We start from the raw sequence: 24773 nt of genomic DNA, 5'->3' as shown, positions 1-24773 counted from the left end.
TTGTAAAATGTAAAATAAAATGTAGTTTATTTTAATATAATTGTGTTTTCACCATTTTATCGCTTATCTTCTATTTGTGTAATATCACTTGTTACAGTACGGATGAAATTTAGGGATTAACAAAATTGCATTTACCCGTTACTTAACTTGCACTTGCGTGTACTTAATTTGAATTTGGACCGAATGTTGTGAATACTCGACATGCGACGCTCCTGGCGACGTATTCAGTGGACTAAAATCACCGTCTGTGCAATCTTAGTACATAAATTGGAGCTATATCCTTCACGTCGAAGCTGCTCGGCCTAAATTAGCCTAGCTTAGACCGCTAACAATAAAACGGGTCTGTTTTCTAATATTTACTGAGAAGGAAAACATCAAACCCTAGTATCTATATGTCCTGCAAAACCTACGTAACGTATACTATGATGATAGGAAGTGACTATTACCGGTCCGGCCTTGTTAGCGCTGCGCTAGCATGTTACTGATGTGTCTCAGTAATTTTTACCGGTGCCCTGTTAGCACGCGCTAACGTTAGCACAGCAGCATTAGCGTGTAGGCACTAGCGTTAAACTCTCTGTGTACCGTCTTTCTTTGTAAATACCTCGCGTTTCAATGTGGGCACTTGCGGCTTTTACACAGCTGTGGCGTTACGTATGTACCAAATGGGATTTCCTTTACATATACACTGGGTGAGCATAATAACCAGGTGCGCTCTGCAGGGCGGGGATTACGGTATCTCTTATTGGCAATAGATGACACAGCGACAAATTACGGAAAGTGATTTATGGTGCACCTCAAGGCAGTACTACAGTACACAGCAATTCCAATTAAAATCAGTTTGTTGAAGCAAGTTATGATAGTTTTGTGTTTCGAGGAGAACCACCGAAGTTTGAGGCCAGGCTCCGCCCACACCGTGTGATGAAATATCACATTAAGCTTCACCCATCTTTTGATCATAGACTTCCAATTGCTGTTATTGTTATTCATCCATACTAAACTGGTCCAAAAAATGTATTTACGACAAATAATGCATCTTTTTTCAGCTATCTATGTCAGCCAAGTGTAGTGACAGGTACATAAATACGTAATGAACTCACACCCTCACTTCAATATGGGTCTTTGGGACCAAGATAAAGCCAAAGCAATTATTTATTTTAGACAAGGCTATGGCCAGCACATCAAAACAGTAAAATAACTATAGGTTTCCCCAAATAGATCTGCAACTACGTGAATTCATGAGTAGCTAATCGCCATTGTGCAAGGGAACAGTGTGTACACTTTTTTTTTTTTTTTTGACATTTCTGTTTGTTCTGTCCAGCCATATTTCCCAATGTAAACATCGGGCCGAGTGTCATCAAGGTTGGTCCAATCTTATATGCCAAGTTTAGATTCGGGCTCAACTAGGGGAATTCCCGAGCGGGAGTTGGTTGAAGTACGACTCCTGGAAATGCCCGAGACGCCTCAAAAATGACACCTTAAGACAGCTACTGTAGCGACGTGAAATCTGTTACGCAATTGCGGAGTCTGATTTTGACACGCGTTTAGCGCAGCCCTCGGAGAACCGCAACGGCCCCCCGACAGGGTTTACTGAAACACCCAAGAATCCGCCGCGGTGCTGGTTTGCGTTGTCGCAGTCCGAGGCCTGCGTGTTTGCAGACTTGCTGGGTCATTGCTCCTGGACTGTTTGTTACCCCACGACGGCTCAGCGGGGCACATCACAGGTCGTTGGCCCGATTCTATCGTTAAATATCCATCGGAGAGATGGAAAATAGTTAACTTTCCTGTTTATGTTCGGTCCTTGGTACACCAAAAATGTCCAAAGGGACATTTTTCTTTGGTACACTAAAAATGTTCAAGAGTCAAACTGACCTGCTGCCTGATTAACCATCAAACAATTGACACCTTCCCGCGTCCTCCTTTTAGTTCATTTAACGTACCATAAAATTGAAGAATACTGAAAAGTACTGTCTATATATAAGTTATGTCAAATAAAAAGAATTAATATAAGGCCAATATGGTATTATGAAAATGATAAAATGATGATAAAATAAGACCAAATTGACAGAAGGGTTAATTTCTACATTTAAAGTTTGCTATAAATACAACAAATATGAAATGAAAATTTGATGCGTTGTTTGCGGCACGGTGGATCAGTTGGTAAAGTTGTGAGGACCCGGGTTCGATCCCGCCCTCGCCTGTGTGGAGTTTGCAACGTTCTCCCCCCGCCTTCGTGGGTTTTCTCCGGGCACTCCGGTTTCCTCCTACATCCCAAAAAACATGCAACATTAATTGGACACTCTAAATTGCCCCTAGGTGTGATTGTGAGTGGGACTGTGTGTCTCTATGTGCCCTCTGATGTGCTGGCAACCAGTTCAGGGTCTACCCCACCTCCTGCCTGTTGAGAGCTGGAACAGCCTCCAGCACTCCCAGCAACCCTTGTGAGGATAAGCGGCAAAGAAAATGGATGGATGGATGTTATATATATATATGATTTTTTAATCAAGTATTTCTTTTTGGGGACTTGCTTATGTACTTCAGAATTTCTTAAGACATTCATACAATGCTTGAATAAATTCTTTATATGTAAGATTTTTTTTTTTAATTATCTTCACACCCCAAGCCATTAATAACACACTTTTGTCAGTCATCAATTCAGGAAATACACGGTTTCCACCTAGTGGCCACATGTTGCAACTGCAAAAAAAAAAAAAAAAAAAAAAAAAAGAGCAGCTATTGCATCTCTAAGTTCTTATTGAAAGTGAGCTTTTTCCTCATAACCAATATATAAATAAGATATTCCCTTGGTGCGTTCACTGTATGACCTTGACCTTGACACGCCCAGTAAATGATTAACCTCAAGCACGCCCATTGCCGCCTTGAAAATCCGAGTCGTGCAACGTGCGCTCAAAAGAAGCCGAGACATACAGTAATGCGCGCAAAAGGAGCCGCCGTTGCGTGAAGAAGAGCCGGCAAGCGAGCGTGCAATGGTCCCCTCGGCGCCCCCTGCGTTGTTGGTACTTGACTGAGTTGGACTGAGGCGTCAAGGAGGAGGAGGAAGGGTGGAAGATGCAGTTAACATTTCCCTGCTACTGCAAATGACCCTGACGAGGTCTGCCGCTCCTCCGGGCGTGCCCCCGCTCGGCCTCCATGACACGGCTGGTTAAGACGAGATAATGTCAAAGATGAAGACCACCCAACCCCCCCGCCGGCCTCTGCGGGCAAAGCTTTGTTATTGTCTTCCTGTGGACGGGTGGCGGCCCGGTTTTAGTGCCCCGATGGGAAAACGTGGGAATAGTGGATGCAAAACATGAACTCGACTTTACGATGGAAAAGATGGCACCAGGGTGGGGGGAAAAAAATTCATAATTACACTACATATTTATGGAAACAACATCAGTAATATCTCAATTACTCTGCCGCTTATCCTCAGAAGCAGCGCGAGGAGTGCTGGAGCCTACCCCAGCTGTCAACGGGCAGGAGGCGGGTCACGCCCTGAACTGGTCGCCAGCCAATCGCAGGGCACATGGAGACAGACAGCCGCACCCACAATCACACCTAGGGGCAATTTAGAGTGTCCAATTAATGTTGCGTGTTTTGGGGATGTGGGACGAAGCTGGAGTGCCCTGAGTAAACCCACGCAGGCACGGGGAGCACATGCAAACTCCACACAGGCGGGGCTGGGATCCAACCCGGGTGCTCAGAACTGTGAGGCCGACGCTTTACAGCTGCCCCACCGTGCCGCCCAATCATACCTCAATTATTTAATTGATGTCCAAAATGTATCTATATCCATCATCAAAATCAATAATATCAATTGTTTATCTCTACACGTGAGTCAACATGTTCAATTTATCCCATTTACCATAATTCATCATTTCATAAAGTCATACATACATACATACTTCCTCTCAGTTAAAAAAGATACTTGTGGCAATCTAATTCAGAGGCATCAAACTCAAGGCCCGGGGGCCAGATCCGGCCCGCAGCATGATTTTATGTGGCCCGCGAAGGCAAATCACGTACATCGACTTCCATGATTTTTGTGATAATCCGTAACATTTCAAATTGTCATATCATAAATGATAACGTTGAGATACTGCGAGCATTTTTGTGTTACCAAACATGAACAATCGTTGGAAAATACGTACCCATTACGCTTGATTTCTGATTCAATACTAGTTCATAAATTTCATCTGTAAATACCATGAAGTGAAAGATTTTCATGGATTCACAGTCATAACGGCCCTCTGAGGGAAATCAAAACTAGAATGTGGCCCGCGAACAAAAAGGGGTTTGACACCCCTGATCTAAGTGAATAAAAACAAGAGGAGAAAAAACTGCAGCGAGCGATTTTGCATGACGGCGACGTGAAGCTCGTTGCCACCGAGATAACCGAGCATTCGCGTCGCGTCGCGCGTCGCGTCACGCTCAATGCGAGTGTGACGGGCCCCGGCGCACTTCGCAGCTGACAAAAGGAACAAACGCGGGATGGCGTCACCGTCGAGCGGAGCCCGCAGACGCACAAGAGGGCGCATGGAGCCGAGACTACTGAAGAAATCTTTGTGCGATGCTTTCGACTCCAAATGTGTACGGAACGCGAGATAAGTACCAGCCGTGGCAACCATATAACGGGAAAGTAAAAGCATCAGAACTTCAAAAAAAAAAAAAAATAAAAATGCCTAGTACCATACAAAGGATATAATTAAGTAACTGTATTGAGCATTACATGCATGTAAAATGTCTTCAAAATGTCACTACGTAGTTTTTTTTAAATCCTGATTTCATGATCAGATTCACAATCACATTCACTAATTCTTCAGAATCATTGTTGGTGCTTCAACTCGCTGTGCAACTTATTAATTCTTATCTCTGAGGTTGCAATTACATAATCATCAGCAAATTCCATCAATATCTAGAATGATGTGCAGTGTGTTTATTTTTATTTTCAATTTTCATGCGTGCGGTGGGAAGAGTAGCCAAAAATGATCGTAAAGTGTGAGTACTGTTACTTTAGAATAATCAGACTCTTGGCAAAGTAAAAAGTAATTCTCCAAATTACTTGAATAGGAGTACTCAGTGAAAAAAAAACTACTGAAGTACTGAGGAAATGGTAACTTCTCATTCATGATTTTTTATATTTTCAATACACAAAAATAGAAAGAACAAATGTGCAACTTCAAATATTGCCCAACATCACGTTAAAACGATAAGAAACTTAACTTATCTTTAGAACAAGATCCATCCATTTACTTTGCCGCTTATCCTCACAAGGGTCGTGGGGAGTCCTGGAGCCTATCCCAGCTGTCAAAGGGCAGGAGGCGGGGTACACCCTGAACTGGTCGCCGGCCAATTGCAGGGCACATGGAGACAAACAGTCGTACTCACAATCACACCTTGGCGCAATTTAGAGTGTCTAATTCATGGCCAGGATCGAACCCGGGTCCTCAGAACTGTGAGGCCAATGCTTTACCAGCTGAACCACCGTGTCGCCTTCTTTAGGACAACATAATAATAATAATAATAACAATAATAACTTTGCTTCAATGAAGGGTTACAGTTCGGGGTCACTGTGAGTGGCCACGTGACCGCCTAGCTCAATTTCATTGGTCCAATGTCACTGGGAAATTACGTTGCATTGGTTAAACGTCATGCGAGTCTCTTACTGGCCAAAACACGTTGGGCAAGCAATCATCCATCCATCCATGTTCTTAGCTGCTTATCCTCACAAGGGCCGCGGGAAGTACTGGAGCCTATCCCGGCTGTCAACGGGCAGGAGGCGGGGTACACCCTAAACTGGTTGCCTGCCAATCGCAGGGCACATAGAGAGAACCAACCAATCCCACTCGCAATCACACCTAGGGGCAATTTAGAGTGTCGAATAGTTACTTGCTCGCTCTAGCGAGAGCTTTTCTAGTTTAGCATGTAGCTTAATGTCTGTGATGTCTCCAGAGGCGCTCGCATTGTGCATTGCTGGAGAATAGAGCAACGGACGGCGGCGCTTGACTTTTCGTCATTCCGTGGCACCTGCTGCCACATTGTTGTCGTAGCGCTCTCTGCTGATTGCCGATTTTGAACAAACGGCGAGAAATTCGGTGATCTCTTTTTGCACAATTTGCTATTAAATATCGGCGGTTGTCCACGGTAGCCCCCATTGTCTTATTTGGGTGGGAGATTTGTAACTACGACACGAAAGCAAGCGAGCCAGGAGCCCGGCCAAGTTTGCCGGCGCCCACCTCAAGGCTCTTTCATCTCCGTCGCTTCAGTGGAGCCGGGCCTTAGTCAAACTGGCACGGGACGCGCTGGGCCCGCGGGTAGGATAGTCTCGGCTGAGAAAACGAGGAGCCAGATGAGCAAATGAGATGGGACTGCCACCACTCTCAGGCAGCCTATGGGATAAGCCACCCCCCCCCCCCCCCCCCCCGCGCCGAACCCACCCAGCAATTTAATGATAGCGCCGCACAGCGCGGGCGGCGCAGGAGCGGTTGCATGCTTTGGCTTCGGTGTCTTGTGTCACTCTTTTCTCCGGGGGGGGCGGCGTAGAGGTTGGTGGTGGCGGGGGGTGTCGGGGGCATTTCCGAGTCACACGGGGGCAGCTCGATCTGTTACATAAAGGCAGACCTCCACAGCCCCGCAGTCTGCTCGCATCAACTCCGCTCGGCGCGGCCGTGCCGTTAAAAAAAAAACAACTTGTGATGACTTTAGCGGCAGTCAAGGAGAGTCGGCGTCGCATCGGCGTCTTAACCGGGCGACGCCGCCAACCCTCGCAGCTCACGCTGATCTCTTCGAGGTGGAACGCGCTCGTCAACAATGTCGCGGCGTGTCTGCTATTCGATCGTGATAAAAATGGCTCACGCAGATTTGATCAGGTTCCAATTTTACAACTCTCGGGCAAATTTGACATTATTCACCGAATATTAGGACTTCTCTATTGTGACAATACAACAACGGTTTCGCTATCAAATATTTTGAGAAGTGATTCTCCTGTTGAGGAGGCTGGTAAAAGCATTCGCCTCACATTTCTGAGGACTCGGGTTCGATCCCAGCCCCGCCGGTGTGGAGTTTGCATCTTCTCCCGGTGCCTGCGTGGGTTTTCTCCAGGAACTCCGGTTTTCTCCCACACCCCAAAAACATGCAACATTGATTGGACACTCCAAATTGCCCCGAGGTGTGATTGTGAGCGCGACTGTTGTTTGTCGCCATGTGCCCTGCGATTGGTTGGCAACCAGTTTAGGGTGTGCCCCGCCTCCTGCCCGTTGACAGCTGGGATAGGCTCCAGCGCTCCCCGCGACCCTCGTGATGATAAGCGGCAAAGAAAATGGATGGATTCTCCAGTTGATTATTGATCAAATAAGTGAAAAATACTCCCCCTCCAGTTATAAAAAAAAAATGTATGGTGTAAAATAAGTGTACTTATATAAATTATTATATTAATATTACAATTTCATTCCAGTTATACTGAAAAGTTATTACTGTAAGTCTTGTGAGACTTAACATTATTTTGCAGTCACATTTTTATGGAAGCAATGAGTCTAAAATTATGGGTTCATCCTTAGTAACACTATGAATTTATTCTCATAATTATTTATTCTGAAAGAAAGAGATTTATCCTAAGGTTTTTTTTCCCCTCATAATACTGTGCTTTTGTACTTTTTCCTTGGACAGCACGTCAATGATACGAAATGAAAATATTTCGCATTTAGCAAACATAATTTTGGTAATCCTGATCGACTTCAAACAGGAACATTTGAGTCTGTTTACCAGCTGCTGTTCACAACATGGCCTCTTGGGGCAGTGGAGTGCGACGCATGCATGGAGCTACACTTACTGTAATCTGAAAGAAAACACAAACATAAAACATAAACTAGATTTTACAGATTAGGAAGAATATATGCCTGGGATATTATTATATTACCCATCTGTTTGTGTTATTACTTGAAGGCAAGTCTCTCCCGTTATCAAATGCTAATTTTAGTTAGCCTGTCAATAGACTTTTCCATTGACTGCGTTAGCATTAAGTTAGCATGTTCTACAACAATGTCTTGTATTTAAACATACAATGTGTGTAATTGTTTTATGTTTTACAGTAAATTCCAACGGGGGCGTCATGAAATACATAGTTTAAAGCATGCGCAGGGAGAGTAGACTAACACTTAGCGGGCTTGCTGCAAAAGTAGTCCCTTGATGAAGTGTATCTTTAATCTCCGCTTGGAATTTATTACATTAACGTACATATTTTCATTCTCTTAAGTTGGTAGCACTGGGAGCATTTTACATTTTTATGTTAAACTGTACATAGCTAGGATAGGCAAACAAAAAACACGTTATTTGTCGAAAATGAATCATATTTTTCAGATCAATAAAGCGGAATCGGATCGTTTCCACAACACACCTGATGAGTTTCTGAAAAATGAATTTGCCATGGCACAACTGCTGAGGAGCCACAGCGTCGTGCACAAGTTACACACATTTGTGTTAAAATAGAAATGCCCGGTACATTTCACGCCCAAATATAACCTTATGAATATTAAAGAGTGCAGTTCGCCTGTCGCATGTTGCGAGACCTTGGACGGCGAGCAATGTCAAAACATGTCTTACAGGAGAAAGGCTGCTGGCGCTTCAATCAATAGTTATCAACATGAAGCACGCTGTCCCACAGCTAGGAAGGCCCGAATTATCCGAGGACGCCGGGGCGACCGTCTCTGTTGTCGCCGCTCGGAATCTGCTGCCGGTTTGGTTTCAAGCCCCGCTGACTTTTTTGAACGTTTGCAAACAGTTTTCGGAAAGCGGCTCACTGACTGCTCACAAAATTGGGGGAAGCCTGCGCCGTGCGCCGTGATTCAATCCGATACAAGATTAACGTTCAGTTTAGTATTTTCAATTGTCTTATAATAAATACCGAGGTTTTTATTTCTTTAATTGCTCTTGACAAATTGACAAAAGACACCTCTTCCTTTTGGGGCAAAAAAAAAAAAAAAAGGGTTTCATGCTGTTTCTGTTATTTGTGTTAGTTTGGTCCGAAACACAACACCCACAGTATTTCATATTTAGTTCAGTATTTTTTTAATAGATTGTCAGGTGTGCATCTAATGAAGTCTTCAGCAAGGGTATCATGTTTTGTCTTTTTTCATGTAAATATTCAATGCAAATAGCACTTGGCTTGACTAGTAACAATTTGGAGCTTGAAGAAAAAAAAAAATTTTGGAATGGAAAAAAAATAATAAAAAGGTCTGAAAAGCTGTTCATAAAAATGTCACCATATTTATTCTATTATTAACTTTGGTTCATTTTATGTGTTAGAGCACAAGTTATTCTAATGATGTACTTGCAAAATTAAACAACGGCAAAAATAAGACATTAAAGAATGGATTTGGAGACACGAGGATTATTGCGAACTTTGTATTTTCTGTCCTTTAATTTATTTATTAAGCAGATAGGCATTTGTGTAGATTTTATTATTTATTTATTTATTTTTTTTTTTTTTCACCACCAAATTTAAAAAGTTATTTGGACAAAGCAAATGTACGCATTGCCATTTCTTGTTATTTGTTGTTTCTTACAAAAGGCAGTTGTGTAATCCAGCAACACGTTTTAATTATTATAAAATATTTTGGAGCCATATATATATATTTTGGGCGGCATGGTGGCTCAGCTGGTAAAGCGTTGGCCTCACAGTTCTGAGGTCCCGGGTTCAATCCCGGCCCCGCCTGGGTGGAGTTTGCATGTTCTCCCCGTGCCTGCGTGGGTTTTCTCCGGGTGGGCACTCCGGCTTCCTCCCACATCCCGAAAACATGCAACATTAATTGGACACTCTAAATTGCCCCTAGGTGTGACTGTGAGGGCGATTGTTTGTCTCTACGTGCCCTGCGATTGGCTGGCGACCAGTTCAGGGTCTACCCCGCCTCCTGTCCGTTGACAGATGGGATAGGCTCCAGCACTCCTCGTGAGGATAAGCGGCAAAAGGAAATGGAAGGCATTGTCATTTTATTCCTTCAAGACTCAAATTTGTTTGACGAGAGCAAACTGGCTTTGATGCAGTTCCAATTAAAAATGTGAATGATAAAAACAGAAAATGAAGAATTTCTGTTCAGTGCGGGGTGGGGATTGGGGGGGGGGGGAGATAAAGCTTCCCCAAACTGTCAAATGACACTATTTAAAGCGAGGATGTGCATGTCAGTATCATGTTTCATTAAATCACTGCGACCTGCGAGTGCTAATTGTCCATCACGGCCAGCCACTTCCACTCACTGTCGAGGAACGCTCACTCGAAGTGACGTCGACTTCGACTGCCTCCAATGTTCACTTCTCAGCCATCTGCGTCGTTTTGGACGAGGCAAAGATGTTGCCGCAGCAGCAGGAAGAAAAGTGTTAAAAGTTTGAGGGGGGGGGGGGGGCAATGAAGCCAAACACGTGCTTATTTGAGCCCGCGGGATTGCACATGTCCAAATCCCCAATGCTCACTCCAGCAGCATCCCCTGTCTCCTCACCGAGGGGTGCTAGCTACGCCACATCTCCTCTGTCACATGGAGAGGGCAGGCTGCGAGGCCAGGAGCCCTGCGGGCCCGTATGGCTTTTTCTCTGGACTGGAAACGAGACCCTCTCTCGTCTTGCTGCTTCTGCGCTGGAAAAAGTGAGACAATGACGCTAATGCGATGGTACAGCGAAACCCCCGAATGTTCACGGTCCGACATTCACAAATTCGTAGATTGACTGGGGTCTTTTAAAAAAAAAAAAAAAAAAAAAATGGTTTTAAAACGATCGCTCCTTATCATCTGAGAACCTAATCTAACCGCTCTTTTTATGCTCAGACAAAGGCAATAAAAGTATAATTTCACTCCTAATAATAGTGTTTATGTGACATGGGTTCATGATCGTGTACAGGGCGGGACGGCGTGCCCAAAAAAAAAAAAAAAAAAAAAAAGACATCAGCCAATGTTCCCTCTAAACTGCGCGTGTGCGCAATTGTGCACCACTCTTTTCACAGATGTTCTGCGTTGCGCGCAAAAAATAAATCATCCAATGCAAATTGAAAGTATAGCATCCAGCTATTCAGTTTGTGCCATTTTGCAATGTTATTCAATGAGTGAGGGATGAGGGATTGTTACGTCCAATGGCACAGTTCACATACGTACTGTAAAAAAATGAAAAGAAGGAGCCACTGGTTTCTTTTAGGCAGCACGCGGAACTTTCTCAATGTGTTTTATTATGACAGCGTCCAGCACCGCTGCTTTAGTTAGCAACACAGTCTGGGCAACGAAGAGCAAAGACGGGCTAGACATGCTGCTTATGTTTACTTTCGATATTAACGGAGAAAGATAAAAAAAAAAAAAAAAAGAAATGCTGTTGTTTTAAAACTGCAACGACTGTCGGAGTATGTGAATAATCGAAAAAAAAAGTGGTTAAACTGGACGAGATTTTCTCTTTTCCGAGTGGGGAAAGGTCTGGTCCGAAGCCAAAGTAGAAAGTGCGGGATGAGATGGTGTGTAGTTTTAAAATTCCACCTTGGCCCAGCCTGATCCAGAATGAAAGCACAGACAATACAGTGCACAAAAAGCTAATCCTGTATTTTAAATATAGGAGGCAACATAACATTAACCTTAAAACTGCTTGGGAGCATTATCATCATCGTCACCCTCCGGTGTCGGTAGCTCGCAAGAGGCTGGCTGTTTGAAAAGTAGATCTTAGGATAAAAAAAAATATGGGCACCCCGGTATACATGCTAGATGTAGGATATTGATACTTACAATCCTCTGCATTTCAAATGCTATGCTATTAGCGAGACCTTTCTTCATTAGATTTTTGCAATTCGTGACAGTTGTTCACTGTATTCTTCTTTTTAGCTAGTGATCACTACGGGTTATTGAGGCTCATCCAAGAGTAACGTTTCAGCTTGACGATTTGCAGATACAAGGCAGGCACTAAACCGGCATGACTTGACTTTCAGAATATCCCTTCCCGAATATGACGGACAGGAAGCTTGGGTCTGCTGTCCATGCCGCTGGATTGAAGATGTAAATATTATCATTATTACATGCAACTAAGCGGATCTGCTCTGAAGCCTCTCATGTCTTGTCTCGAATTTTTCTGTAGTCAAACTCACATTCTCTTTGTCACATCTAGTACAAGACATTTGGTCACGATCTGATCTTGTGGAGCTACGTTAGTGAATGCCGTGTTTTATCCAGACGCATTGACGACAACGGATCTGTCTGGTGTACTTGTACGTGGTTTAAATTTGATAACAACTTGACAACATCTCTTGGAGTTTTTCTTTACAGTGCCCAAAATAACCCTAAAATGGGCGCTTTAAACCAAAATAGAAGACTTCATGTGTTCTTTGAGGCATGGCTTCATACCGCAGTCCAATCCAAGTTACAAAATTAAAAGATTGAATGAACTCCCTTTTGAACTTCATACCACAAGATCTCAATCGGACTCACATCCGGACTTTGACTAGGCCATTAGAAAAACTTCATGTATATATTTTTAAAATCATTTAGAAGTTGACTGGTTCGTGCGTTTTAGATCATTGCCCTACTGCAAAACCAAAGTATGCTTCAGCTTGAGGACACGAATGGATGGCTGAACATTCTCCTTCATGATTTTCTGGTAAAGAACAGATCATAACTGAGGCGAGTGAGGCCTGCAGTTCCTTAGATGTTTTCCCTGGGTCCTTTGAGACCTTGTGGATGAGTCCTCGCTGTGGTTTTGGGGTAACTGTTTAAGGCAATGCACTCCTGGGAAGGTTCACCGCTGTTCCATGTCTTCTCTATTTATGGATATTGGCTCTCATTGTGGTTTGCTGGACTCCCAAAGCTTCAGTAATGGCTTTGTAATGATTTTCTCTCATCATTACCACTTCATTCTTCAACTACGGTAATAGTGAACTCTTTTACTGGACCTTGTCAGCTTGCACAGGTAGGTGTGTTTGGGTTAGTTAACCAGAGAGAGAGAGAGAGAGAGAGAGAGCGCACAAGAGAGAGAGCTATACATCCAGGGAGAGTAAGAAAACGAGCGAAGAGCGCTCATCATCTGTGTTACAAATGTTGCACAAGTGCAGAGTGTGAGGGGATGAAAACACTCCCTCACATCGACGTCCATTCCACTCCGCACGAGCATATTTTCACATCTCGACTGTCGCATGAGGGACTCTCGCCAGAGGAGCATTTCTTTCCCACCCGTTGTTCTTTAAGACTTTCTACATACTCCGAAAGCTGGTGTAACAGAATCCAGCCATGGGCCAGAATGTGAGGAGGGAAAACTGATTCAGAAAGAAAGCCCAGTGTGGTGTTTTGGGGGGGGTTGAACTATATCCAGAGAACAGAGGAGTCTGAGGACTTTAGGATGGCGGTGGTGTTCTTCGCCTCAGATTGTGCCGGGGACCAAAAGGGGGACTAGGATGGGAAATGCATGTGCCACTTCTCCAGGTGGGTTATGTTTTTCTTTTATTATCATTTTTTTTTTTACAATTAACAACTTAAGTGGGCATCGAAGACGTCTTTGTAAAAAAAAAAAAAAAATCTCCTGTAAATGCAAACCACAAAAAAATACTGAAACAATGTAACTTATATTGTTTTAGATTTCAAGACTAAATACCTGATAATATAATCATAGTACATTTAAGCAATTAATATACAACCGCATAAACTGCAGTTTATTAGACACCTAGTAAGAAACAAGACGAGAATTGCAGTGTATCGCACTGACCGGTGTACCTAATGATTTGGTTATCGTATTTCGAACACGGCTAGGACAAACTCAAAATTTGATTTTAAAATCTTTTTTTTTTGATGGATGATTTTAACTTATATTTCTATCATTTAGGATCTCAGTACCACTATCTGATGTCACTACCAAAAATCTGCAAAACCAGTCAGTTATAATCCACTTTTAAAAATGGATTTACACAATTAAAATATGTTAAACCTTTATAAATACAAAAATCTAATTAGTATTTACTCAAATTATTATAAAAATACTTTCATTACATAATTCTTGATGTATAATACATTATCATTTGCAAACAATGTTACAGATGTCTGCTACCCGTCACTTTGACCTTGAAAGAAATGTCGACAAGAACATTTCTGAAAACATTTTTCATCTTTGATTGATGATGTAGTAGTCGCTTCTATCTTTCCACCTGTTTAGAACGGCCCACGGCGCGTCGCATTCATTTTGAAGGTGTAATGTGGACGGATGGAAGTGTTCATCGCAAGGCAGCAACTCATGTCATGCCAACCTGAGGCACACTCACCCACCATTGGTGCCATCTGTCTCCACGAGGCCAAAGCCTTCCCCAGTGTCGGTAGTGCTGGGGCATAAGGGGGGAGGTTTCGGGGACAGGGGTGGGGGTGGGGGACGGGTTATGGCCCAAGCCTCTCCTGCTCCCTCAGATGGCGGGGGAGATGGCAGATCCCACGACGGGCAGCCGGCGCACCGCAAACTCAGCGCTTTGCCGTCGAATCGCAGAGACTGTGAAAATAGCCGAGAGTCAATATTTTTGTCCTTTGTCGAAAAAGTGGCGCACGGTACCGAGGAAAATGCAGACCTTTCGGGACCCTTCTCTTATGGCACAGGGCGCTGTGGTGTGGTACCAAAATGGTGGCGCTGTGGCTAAAGGGTGGGCAAACGTCTGTGGTTGACGTTTAAAACTGACAATGTGGGCCAAGTAATTCATAGAAATAAATAAAGGATTGCGGATCTTTTACTTAAAGTTTTTTTTTATTATTCTTTCAAGTGCATTTTTGAACAAATATTTATGATTAGATCAATTACCACATCCATCGTGACAATTCAGAGGTCATGAATCCATATTTGGCCTTCCTTTGAGGCATTTTTGCACTTTTTGCTCACCGGCGACCCTGATGGGGAAAAAGCAGCATTGAAAATGGATGGATGGCTTATTAAGAAAATTGTTTCATAAAATAAAATGCTTAATGTGCTGTATGCATATGTTATTGTAATAAAACAACTAATTACGTATGTCTTCTTCTTTTCCTTTCGGCTTGTCCCGTTAGGGGTCGCCACAGCGTGTCATCTTTTGCCATCTTAGCCTATCTCCTGCATCTTCCTCTCTAACCCCAACTGCCCTCATGTCTTCCCTCACCACATCCATAAACCTTCTCTTTGGTCTTCCTCTCTCTCGCTCTTTTGCCTGGCAGCTCCATCCTCAGCATCCTTCTACCAATATGAGTATACTCTCTCGCCTCTGAACATGTCCAAACCATCAAAGTGTGCTCTCTCGAATCTTGTCTCCGAAACATCCACCCTTGGCTGTCCCTCAAACGAGCTCATTTCTAATCCTATCCAACCTGCTCACTCCGAGCGAGAACCTCAACATCTTCATTTCTGCCACCTCCAGTTCAGCTTCCTGTTGTTTCTTCAGTGCCACCGTCTCTAATCCGTACATCATGGCCGCCCTCACCACTGTTTTGTAAACTTTGCCCTTCATCCTAGCAGAGACTCTTCTGTCACATAACACACCAGACACCTTTCGCCAGCTGTTCCAACCTGCTTGGACCCGTTTCTTCACTTCCTTACCACACTCTCCATTTCTCTGTAAAGTTGACCCCAAGTATTTGAAGTCATCCACCCTCGCCATCTCTTCTCCCTGTAGCCTCACACTTCCCCCTCCGCCCCTCTCATTCACGCACATATATTCTGTTTTACTTCGGCTAATCTCCATTCCTCTCCTTTCCAGTGCATGTCTCCATCTTTCTAATTGTTCCTCTGCATGCTCCCTGCTTTCATTTCATATCACAATATCATCTGCGAACATCATGGTCCAAGGGGATTCCAGTCTAACCTCATCTGTCAGCCTATCCATTACCACTGCAAACAGGAAGGGGCTCAGAGCTGATCCCTGATGCAGTCCCACCTCCTAATTACGTATGTAATTAGATAAATTACTAAAAATTCATCAATCCATCCATCCTTTTTCTTAGCTGCTTATCCTCACAAGGGGCGTGGGGAGTGCTGGGGCCTATCCCAGCTGTCAAGGGGCAGGAGGTGGGGTACACCCTGAACTGGTCGCCAGCTAATCGCAGGCCACATCCAGACAAACAGCAGCAGTCACAATAACACCTAGGGGCAATTTAGAGTGTCCAATTAATAAATGTTGCATGTTTTTGGGATGTGGGAGGAAACCGGAGTGCCCGGAGAAAACCCACGCAAGCACGGGGAGAAATTCCAACCTCCACACAGGGAGGGCTGGGATCGAACCCGGGTCCTCAGAACTGTGAGGCCATTATTGCAGGACTGTTGATCATCTTGCGAGTACGCGTCCATACATTGAGTGATTCGACTGCATTTCCTCTCTCCGCAGACTCTAGTTGAAAAGCTAGCGAGAGCAACATGAGTTGGAGCTTCCTCACGCGTCTCCTGGAAGAGATCCACAACCACTCCACCTTTGTGGGCAAAGTGTGGCTCACCGTGCTCATCATCTTCCGCATTGTGCTGACGGCCGTCGGAGGGGAGTCCATCTACTCGGACGAGCAGACCAAGTTCACCTGCAACACCAAGCAGCCGGGTTGCGATAACGTGTGCTACGATGCCTTTGCCCCGCTGTCGCACGTGCGCTTCTGGGTCTTCCAGATCATCATGATCTCCACGCCCTCCATCATGTACATGGGCTACGCCATCCACAAGATCGCCCGCTCGTCGGAGCAGGAGCGGCGGAGGAACCACAGGAGCCGCAAAAAGCCACCGCCTCACTCGAGGTGGAGGGGAAGCCGCCGTCTGGAGGACGTCTTGGAGGGAGAGGATGACGACGCGGAGCCGATGATCTACGAAGACGCGCTGGAGGGTCCGGAGAGCAAACCGGAGCTGGTCGGCGCCAATTGCAAAGACCAGCCAAAACATGACGGTCGCAGAAGAATCCTGCAAGAGGGGCTGATGCGGATCTACGTTCTTCAGCTCCTGTCGCGAGCCATCTTTGAGATCGCGTTCCTTGCGGGACAGTACCTCCTGTACGGCTTTCAAGTTAGTCCTTCCTTTGTGTGCAATAGGCTCCCCTGTCCGCACCGAGTGGACTGTTTCATCTCCAGGCCCACCGAGAAAACAATCTTCCTTCTCATCATGTACGTGGTGAGCTGCCTTTGCCTCATCTTGAACGTGTGCGAGATGCTTCACCTGGGAATCGGGACTTTTCGAGACACCCTGCACCTCAAGAGGAACCGGGGTCGGCGGACCTTCGGCTACCCGTTCTCCCGCAACATCCCGGCCTCCCCTCCCGGATACAACCTGGTGATGAAGACCGACAAACCCAGCAGAATGCCGAACAGCCTCATCACCACCCATGAGCAGAACATGGCCAACGTGGCCCAGGAACAGCAGTGCACCAGCCCGGATGAGAACATACCCTCCGACCTGGCGAGTCTCCACCGCCACTTGCGGGTGGCCCAGGAGCAGCTGGACATGGCCTTTCAAACATACCAAACGAAAAACCACCAGCAGACCTCCAGAACCAGCAGTCCCGTGTCCGGGACTACCACAGCGGAGCAAAACCGAGTCAACACGGTCCAGGAGAAGCAAGGTGCCAGGCCCAAGTCGACCACGGAGAAGGCTGCCACCATTGTAAAAAACGGAAAAACTTCAGTCTGGATCTAGAAACTTGTCACGTGCTATTTAACAGTAATATCTTGAAGACTGCACTTGAGGAGTTGCATTACTTTGGACAACAATCAGAGCATTTAAAGGATTACAGAATACAGTGGACTTCAGAATTTAAAAAACACACACCGAGACACTGTTGAGAATTGTCTTTGTTACCGTCCAGTGTCATTTGTGCTTTCCACGAATAGCATACGCCTAGTTAGTAACGTCTCTAACTCGACTAATTCATCAAGACAGAAAACGCGTGTTGCGAGAAATTTACCGACTGCTGCCAGACTGGATTTAGTAGCTGATTTCTTGTGAGGCACGACTGCTGATTGTTCTCGGTAAGAAGGGTATCGCGTATGAATGGCTTCTGTCTCAGTGGTATGGAGAAGTGTTGCTGGAAGTAGATTCAATGTGACATTTTGATAAAGAATAATCACGTTCCTGAATGCGCTCCTGCTAACAGATACATACATCTTCAGTCGTTGCATGTTTACTATTTCCGCCGCCCCCGATGCAGTATCATATTTTATAAACAAGACAAATGGTTATTTTGTATCACACCGATTTTCTGAAATACGATGCATGCTTTGACATAGGTTACAGAAGAAAACCCACCATTAGCGATTACAATACAGGGAGTCCTCGGGTTAAGACGGTCTCGACTTCACAACGCCGGTCCCCCGTCCGCCATTTTGTCTGGCTGATGCTTGTCCGCGTTTGTGTGCCTGGAGTATCTTCGGACATTATCGCCCCAAAGAAGAAAGTCGTGTCTTTTAGCAATGCTACAATGTTTCTGCAGCTAAAAGAAAATCCATGACCATGGAAACAAAGCTCAAGATCATAAAACGATCGGAGGAAGGCGAGACGCCAACACCACCGAGGCTTCAGTCGGTCGACCGTGGTGACAATTATTAAAGACAAAGCCCGTTTTTTAGCGCACGTGAAGGGTTCCGTTCCTATGTCGGATACGATGATCACAAAACAAGGTTCTTTGATACTTGTCGAGATGGAGAGGATTGAGGACCAGGTTCCTTCGCAAAAGCTAAGCACAGCCTCCCCTTCTTCTTCTCCAACCACCTCTCAGCAGTAATGCTAAGTACATCATCTCGTTTATTTCAATGTATTTGTTTTTATACAAAGTATTTTGATGTAAATGTAAATTTAATGGTGGAATCCAACTTAAGTCGCTACTGTAGGCACGGATCTCAGTCGTAGACCGAGGACTCCCTGTACAGCTGCTTACGCGTAGGCATGTTGTGTTTTCAAGAGGAGTGTTTTTAAAAATGGATTTTAAGGTTTCATCCTGCCTTCACTTTTATCATTCATCAAAGTGCCTCAAACGTTTTAAGACTGTTCTTCCGTTTTACTCTGTAAAAGAAAATAAAGTTATTGGGAAATTCTGTGGCTCTCCGTTTCACTCTAACACTCAATTATTATTATTATTATTTAGGATTTTCAGTGGATGTTTATACGGTATTTGTCGACTGGCATCCAAAGGTCTACCACTACCCATGAATATAGTACGCATTTCTACAGGTAGGTTATGGAATACAGCCATGCCCAGTTTGTCTGTGAAATTACGGTTTGAAAACAACAGTAATGACTAACAGATGCCATTAGATGGCAGCGTTGCATTGGCTTGGATTTGACGTCAACACAGGCACTCAAGCGGAAAAGGTAAGAGTGAGACCGGTGGAATATATGTGCCGAGGAAGTGACTTTTACCGATCCGGCCCTGTTAAAGCTACGTAGCGTATTACTGCCGTGTCTCAGTGATTTCTACCGGTATGTTGTTTTTTTTTTTTTGGTATGAATAAATGGTATTTCCTTTACAAATACAAGATGAGGCGTATAAACCAGGTGCGCCGTTTAGGCCGGGAATTACGATATATTTATGCAAAAACACAGTCTGTGTTGCAGTAGTTAGTAGAAAATGTACAGAGTGAAAAGATGAGTTAGTTCATGGAGTGTCTGTCTTTGTTGATAAATCACACTCGAATCATACGGCATCAACATCGCCCAGGGTGTGTTTCCTAATTGTATATCTGTAAATATATGATTTTGCATAGAAAATCCCTTTTTCCTTTGAGTTGTTGCTGTTGTTGACACTTGGGCAACATAGACAAATGCCCATGAAGACAGCAAAAGCATTTGATTATATTTTCGCTTGTTCAGGCAGTACCAAGCCGCCCCATTATTAAACTTGTTGACAAGAATAATAACCATCATCGCAATCCACACAGGAATGATCCATTAACATGGCAGTGACATCATAGCGATTTAATTGAACACGGATTATGTTCTATGATCTGTCGATGACGGCATCATATTGTTGCGTGGGTGCTTGTTGCACCGTGACGCCTTTGTTCCTGTTGAGAATCAAGTACAATTTTTCGCAACTGGGATGAGCGCACATACAGTACTCCTCCAATGACCCACTCGCACGGTATGTATATGAGAAATGACAAGAGTGGTATCATGTAATATTAATCATTAGGTAAAGGAGTGCTTGACTCTCAGCATACCTACGATTCATATTTTTATGATGAGTAAACTAGACAGAAAGTAAACATTAGTGTCAATGTTAGATGATCTCAACAGCTGTAGAAAACAATAACTATGTACATAATATTATCATTCATTTGAGATACAGTTATCATTCGTAATACATCTAAATATTTACATACATTGTATTTAGTATAATATAAATAATAAAAAATTGTTATTGATGATGTGAAAGGTATTCTAATACTTATCATTCAATTGTTTGTATTTCCTGTTATATAAATATAGCACAATGTAGCTGATAAAATACATATTTGGACAGTCCTAGAGTAAAACAGATACTAATTTATAGATAATAACACTAAATAGATGTTTATTTGCTCAATTTTTGTTCTGTTTATTGAAATATACAAAATATACACAGATTATCTAGAAATAATAATTACAATAAACACTTTTTTTTTTACACATTCCATCAGTTACAGTGTCTTGTTGACTTAGCAATCATTCAGCTGTTACTGGAATAATATTTACAAACAATAAATAGCTCAGTGGTTAGAGCACTGGGTAGGTAAACCAGGGGTTGTGGGTTTGTATCCCACTGGGGCCTCCACTCCCTGACAAGGGTTGCGTCAGGAAGGGCATCCGGCGTAAAAATTGTGCCAAACATGCTGTGGCGACCCCGAAAGGGACAAGCCAAAAAAAAAAAAAAAAAAACACACACACACAAAGAGACAATAAAGGGTGTCCCAGAAATGTACTCATTTTTTGTTTAGAGTACTGTTGTTGTTTTATGCCATTAGATGTCATTAAATATCTAAATGAAAGAATATTATAAATATATATATATTTTTTTTTTAATTCAACTCATTAGATTTGTATCCACATCAGTGATCACCTAATTCAAAACGAAATGGACAATTGTAACGTAATGAGTAAAGGTGAAATACATTTTTAAAAACACTGTGGTCGGATCTCGTGCGTATATAATACGACCCTTTTGAGGATAGGCATCTTGGAAAATATATATTTTTTAAATTCAACTCATTAGACTTGTATCCACATCAGTGATCACCTAATTCGAAACGAAATGGAGTATCGCAACGCACATGAGTAAAGGTGAAATACATTTTTAAAAACACTGGTCGGATCTCATACATATTTTTGAATACGATATACAACGAATATATATAATGCAAATAAGTCCAATGTATTCATGTAAAATGTGGCTTGAGTCATCCTGACCACTTGTTGCCGTCTGACCCCCCCCCGCCCAAACCACCACCACTTGCTCAACTGTTGTTATGGAGCAAAGAATTGTGGGTATCCAAAATGGCGACCTCCTTAGTGTCCTGTAATACGCCGCTGCCAACTTCTCTTATTTAAGTGCACTTTCGCCCGTTTTTCCCCACACAGTAATCCATCTCGGAGGTGTTTATCATGAAGCTGTCTGGTATCGTGAGGCGGGCGCTCACCTCCGGTGGTCCCCTCGGTGTCTTCGCCAGCAAAAGCGCCGGCGCCAGCTTCAACTTTCCGGCCAGAACAGGAATGAGGCTGACGAGGTTCAGCCAGGCGGCGCTCGAGGAGCCGGCCCCGCCGGGCGAGCTAGCGTGCTACCGCCTGGTCCACAGGGCGCTTTTGCGGGTCCAGGGAGCCGAAACCGGCTCCTTCCTTCAGGGGCTGGTTACCAACGACGTGCGGGAACTGGAGGAGGACGGTGGCCCCGGGGCCGTGTACGCGCATTTCCTCAACGTCCAGGGGAGAACGCTTTATGACGTCATATTGTACAGGTGTGTGGCCCACGTCAGATGCAGACTTCTTTGGTGCGACTTGTATTTCGTGTACAGTAAAGCAGAGACATGTTCGGATACTCACTAGTAACTAACTACATCTACTGCAATGTATGTACAGTGAATGCTCAAAAGCAGTTTATTAAACCAGCCAGTCATATTATTTTGTTTAGTCAAAAGTCCCAAGACCATAGTGGGATATTTCCTACCTTGTTGTGAGCCCAGAATTCTAGGCAATTCCTGTCATTATTGTTTGCTGGTCACATTCATAAAGACACACATATTGGTTGTTTATTTGTATTAACGTGAACCCCAGCATATTTGAGCTTCAGTTTTTGCAAATTATCAATTTATTGTACGAGATTTACTGACAACTCTCCATTTTTTGTGCTCAGGCCAGACCCACTAACTATGTTGAAGTGCGACGAGGAGCTTCATGCCTTTTTGTAATACAAAAAAAAGTGCTATACCGCCATCTTGTGGCATCTATAGGGAATTACAGACCTGTTTTTTTTTTTTTTTTCATTACTTGCACCATTACCCGCTATTATGGGGGATTACTTTCCAACTGCCGTCTGAGCGACTTGTAGTTTTGTTTACTTTTAACCGCAGCATTTTGGTGTTGGAAAGTTGTATATTTACTTTTCCACAACTTCTATTTTAGTTTCCAGTTTGTCGTTTGAACCTATAAAGTCTCAGGAACCCAGAACATGATAATCTGCCCACAAAATGGAGGAATGTAAATTGAAAATTGGCTGTATTCACCTTCAGTCATAAGGAAGCGGCAACAGGAAGTGGGGTCCTCCTGGAGTGCGACAGCGCCGTGACGGACTCGCTCTTGAGACACCTGAAAGTCTACAAGATCCGCAGGAAGATCGACGTCAACCCGTGTCCCGAGCTGTCGGCGTGGGCCGTGCTCCCCCTGCAACGGAACCACGGCCGACGTTTCAGCAAACCCGACCTCTCCTTGCCGGAGAAGGCCGCGGCGTGGGAATCGGACCCGCGGACGCACTGCATGGGCTGGCGGTTGGTGCTGGGTAGTCAGACGGACCCCTTGGAGGTCATTGGGTCATGTCGGAAAGGGGACGCAGAGGAGTACCACCGGCATCGCTATTCCATAGGTAAGCGCCAAACGTTGTGATCTGGTTTTGGTTCCTACCGCAGCCTGTTTAAGCATTCGTTGTCCCATTTAATGGTGGCCTTATAAGATCAAGCGTTATTAAAAAAAAAAAAAAAAAAAATGTCTAATACTACTGCTGCAATTTATCTTGTCAGCAAAGTAATAGTGCCCTCTGCTGCTTGCTAAAATAACTTTTAAAAAAAATACAATCCTGTAGTTAAAGTATATGATTAAAAAAAAAACAACTAAAATAATTGAGATTTCTGGTTCAAGTTAAACTCTATAAAACTTTGCTTTTTAAAAAATAATGGCTCACAGTGTTTTCAAATTTTGAATTTAAAAATAGTTTTTGATTAGAAACTTTTTTTTTGAACGTTGTTACATTTCTGCTTGTGTACGTATAAAACAATTGTTTTTTAAAATATACATTTTAAAATAATTTTAAATGTTAAAATTTCATGTATCAAACAAACTATATTAACAGATACAAATATTTTCTTAACCTATAAAAATTTAAATTTCCCAGTCTCTCTGAATACATTTTTTAAGTTACATATTTTTCAAATAAAGATCTCCCAGCAATGTTTTAAATAAAAATAAATGAATTAAAGTTTAAAAAAGTTTGAAAAGATTGGAAGGCATTTTAACTTTATTACAATTTTGTTTAAAAATATTTTTGAAATTTACAGTTTTATTTTATTTTATTTTGTGAATGTAGAAATTTTAAAATTCAAAATAGTACCTCTGAGTCTGTTGATACATCCATCGCTTTTCTTTGCCACTCATCCTCACGAGGGTCGTGGTGAGTGTCAACGGGCTGGAGGCGGGGTACACCCTGAACTGGTCGCCAGCCAATCGCAGGGCACATGGAGACAAACAGCTGCACTCACAATCACACCGGGGGGCAATTTAGAAAGTCCAGTTAATGTTGCATGTTTTTGGGATGTGGGGGAAAACTGGAGAAAACCCACGCAGGCACGGGGAGGACATGCAAACATCACACAGGCGGGGGGGGTCGAACCCGGGTCCTCAGAACTGTGAGGCCAACGCTTTACCAGCTGCCCCACCGTGCCGCCTACAGTTTTGCAATATTATTGTTTCCATTGATGACGTGAAATGTGGATTTTCAAGCGTGTTTTTCTTCATGTTGTCATTGTTGTCCAGGACTTCCAGAGGGGGTGAAAGACCTCCCTCCAGGAGTGGCGCTGCCGCTGGAGTCCAACCTCGTCTACATGCAAGGCATCAGCTTCAGCAAGGGCTGCTACATCGGCCAGGAGCTGACAGCCAGGACTCATCACACCGGCGTGATCCGCAAGCGCCTCATGCCCGTGCGTTCGTCGGCCCCCGTCCAAGACCTGGAGGAGGGCGCCGCGCTGCAGACGGGGTCGGGCAAGCCGGCCGGGAAGCACCGCGCGGGGCTGGGAAATCTGGGCCTGGGCCTGATCCGCCTGGCTCACGCCAACGAGGCGCTCACGGTCAAATCCGCCGACGACACCCTAATGACGCTGGAGGCCTCTGTCCCGGACTGGTGGCCCGAAGAGGGACAGCGCGACCCGGGAGCATCCGTGTGACTTACGCGAACGCCGCTGACACGTTTGAAACGGCCGCGAGCGACGTTACTGTCACAACTTGAACGTGTTTATTATTTCAAGGGCAAACAATGAGATTGACACGCGCGCTTCACGGCCACAAAAAAAATCACGTCGAAGAAGGTCTTCTCTTTTAACGAGGTGTCAAACACAACGCTGTTTGAAATA

The 24773-nt window shown here is 44.0% G+C and overlaps 2 protein-coding genes across 2 annotated transcripts; both read left to right on the top strand.

Moving 5' to 3' along the window:
- The first annotated feature begins 13319 nt into the window (after nucleotides 1-13319).
- On the top strand, nucleotides 13320-17966 carry gjc2 (gap junction protein gamma 2). Its single transcript, XM_061839113.1, has 2 exons — nucleotides 13320-13424; nucleotides 16325-17966. Exon 2 carries the CDS (start codon nucleotides 16354-16356, stop codon nucleotides 17605-17607), a length of 1254 nt encoding a protein of 417 aa, XP_061695097.1. The 5' UTR covers nucleotides 13320-13424; nucleotides 16325-16353; the 3' UTR covers nucleotides 17608-17966.
- Nucleotides 17967-21409: 3443 nt separating this feature from the next.
- iba57 (iron-sulfur cluster assembly factor IBA57) lies at nucleotides 21410-24738 on the top strand. The gene is made up of 3 exons (XM_061838899.1): nucleotides 21410-21896; nucleotides 22668-23017; nucleotides 24181-24738. Exons 1-3 carry the CDS (start codon nucleotides 21547-21549, stop codon nucleotides 24585-24587), a joined length of 1107 nt encoding a protein of 368 aa, XP_061694883.1. The 5' UTR covers nucleotides 21410-21546; the 3' UTR covers nucleotides 24588-24738.
- The last annotated feature ends 35 nt before the right edge of the window (nucleotides 24739-24773 follow it).

The sequence above is a fragment of the Syngnathoides biaculeatus genome, chromosome 13, assembly GCF_019802595.1.
Source record: "Syngnathoides biaculeatus isolate LvHL_M chromosome 13, ASM1980259v1, whole genome shotgun sequence".
Lineage (NCBI taxonomy): Eukaryota > Metazoa > Chordata > Actinopteri > Syngnathiformes > Syngnathidae > Syngnathoides > Syngnathoides biaculeatus.
Note: the sequence above shows the minus strand (reverse complement) of the source record. Positions and strands in the feature narration are given on the sequence as shown.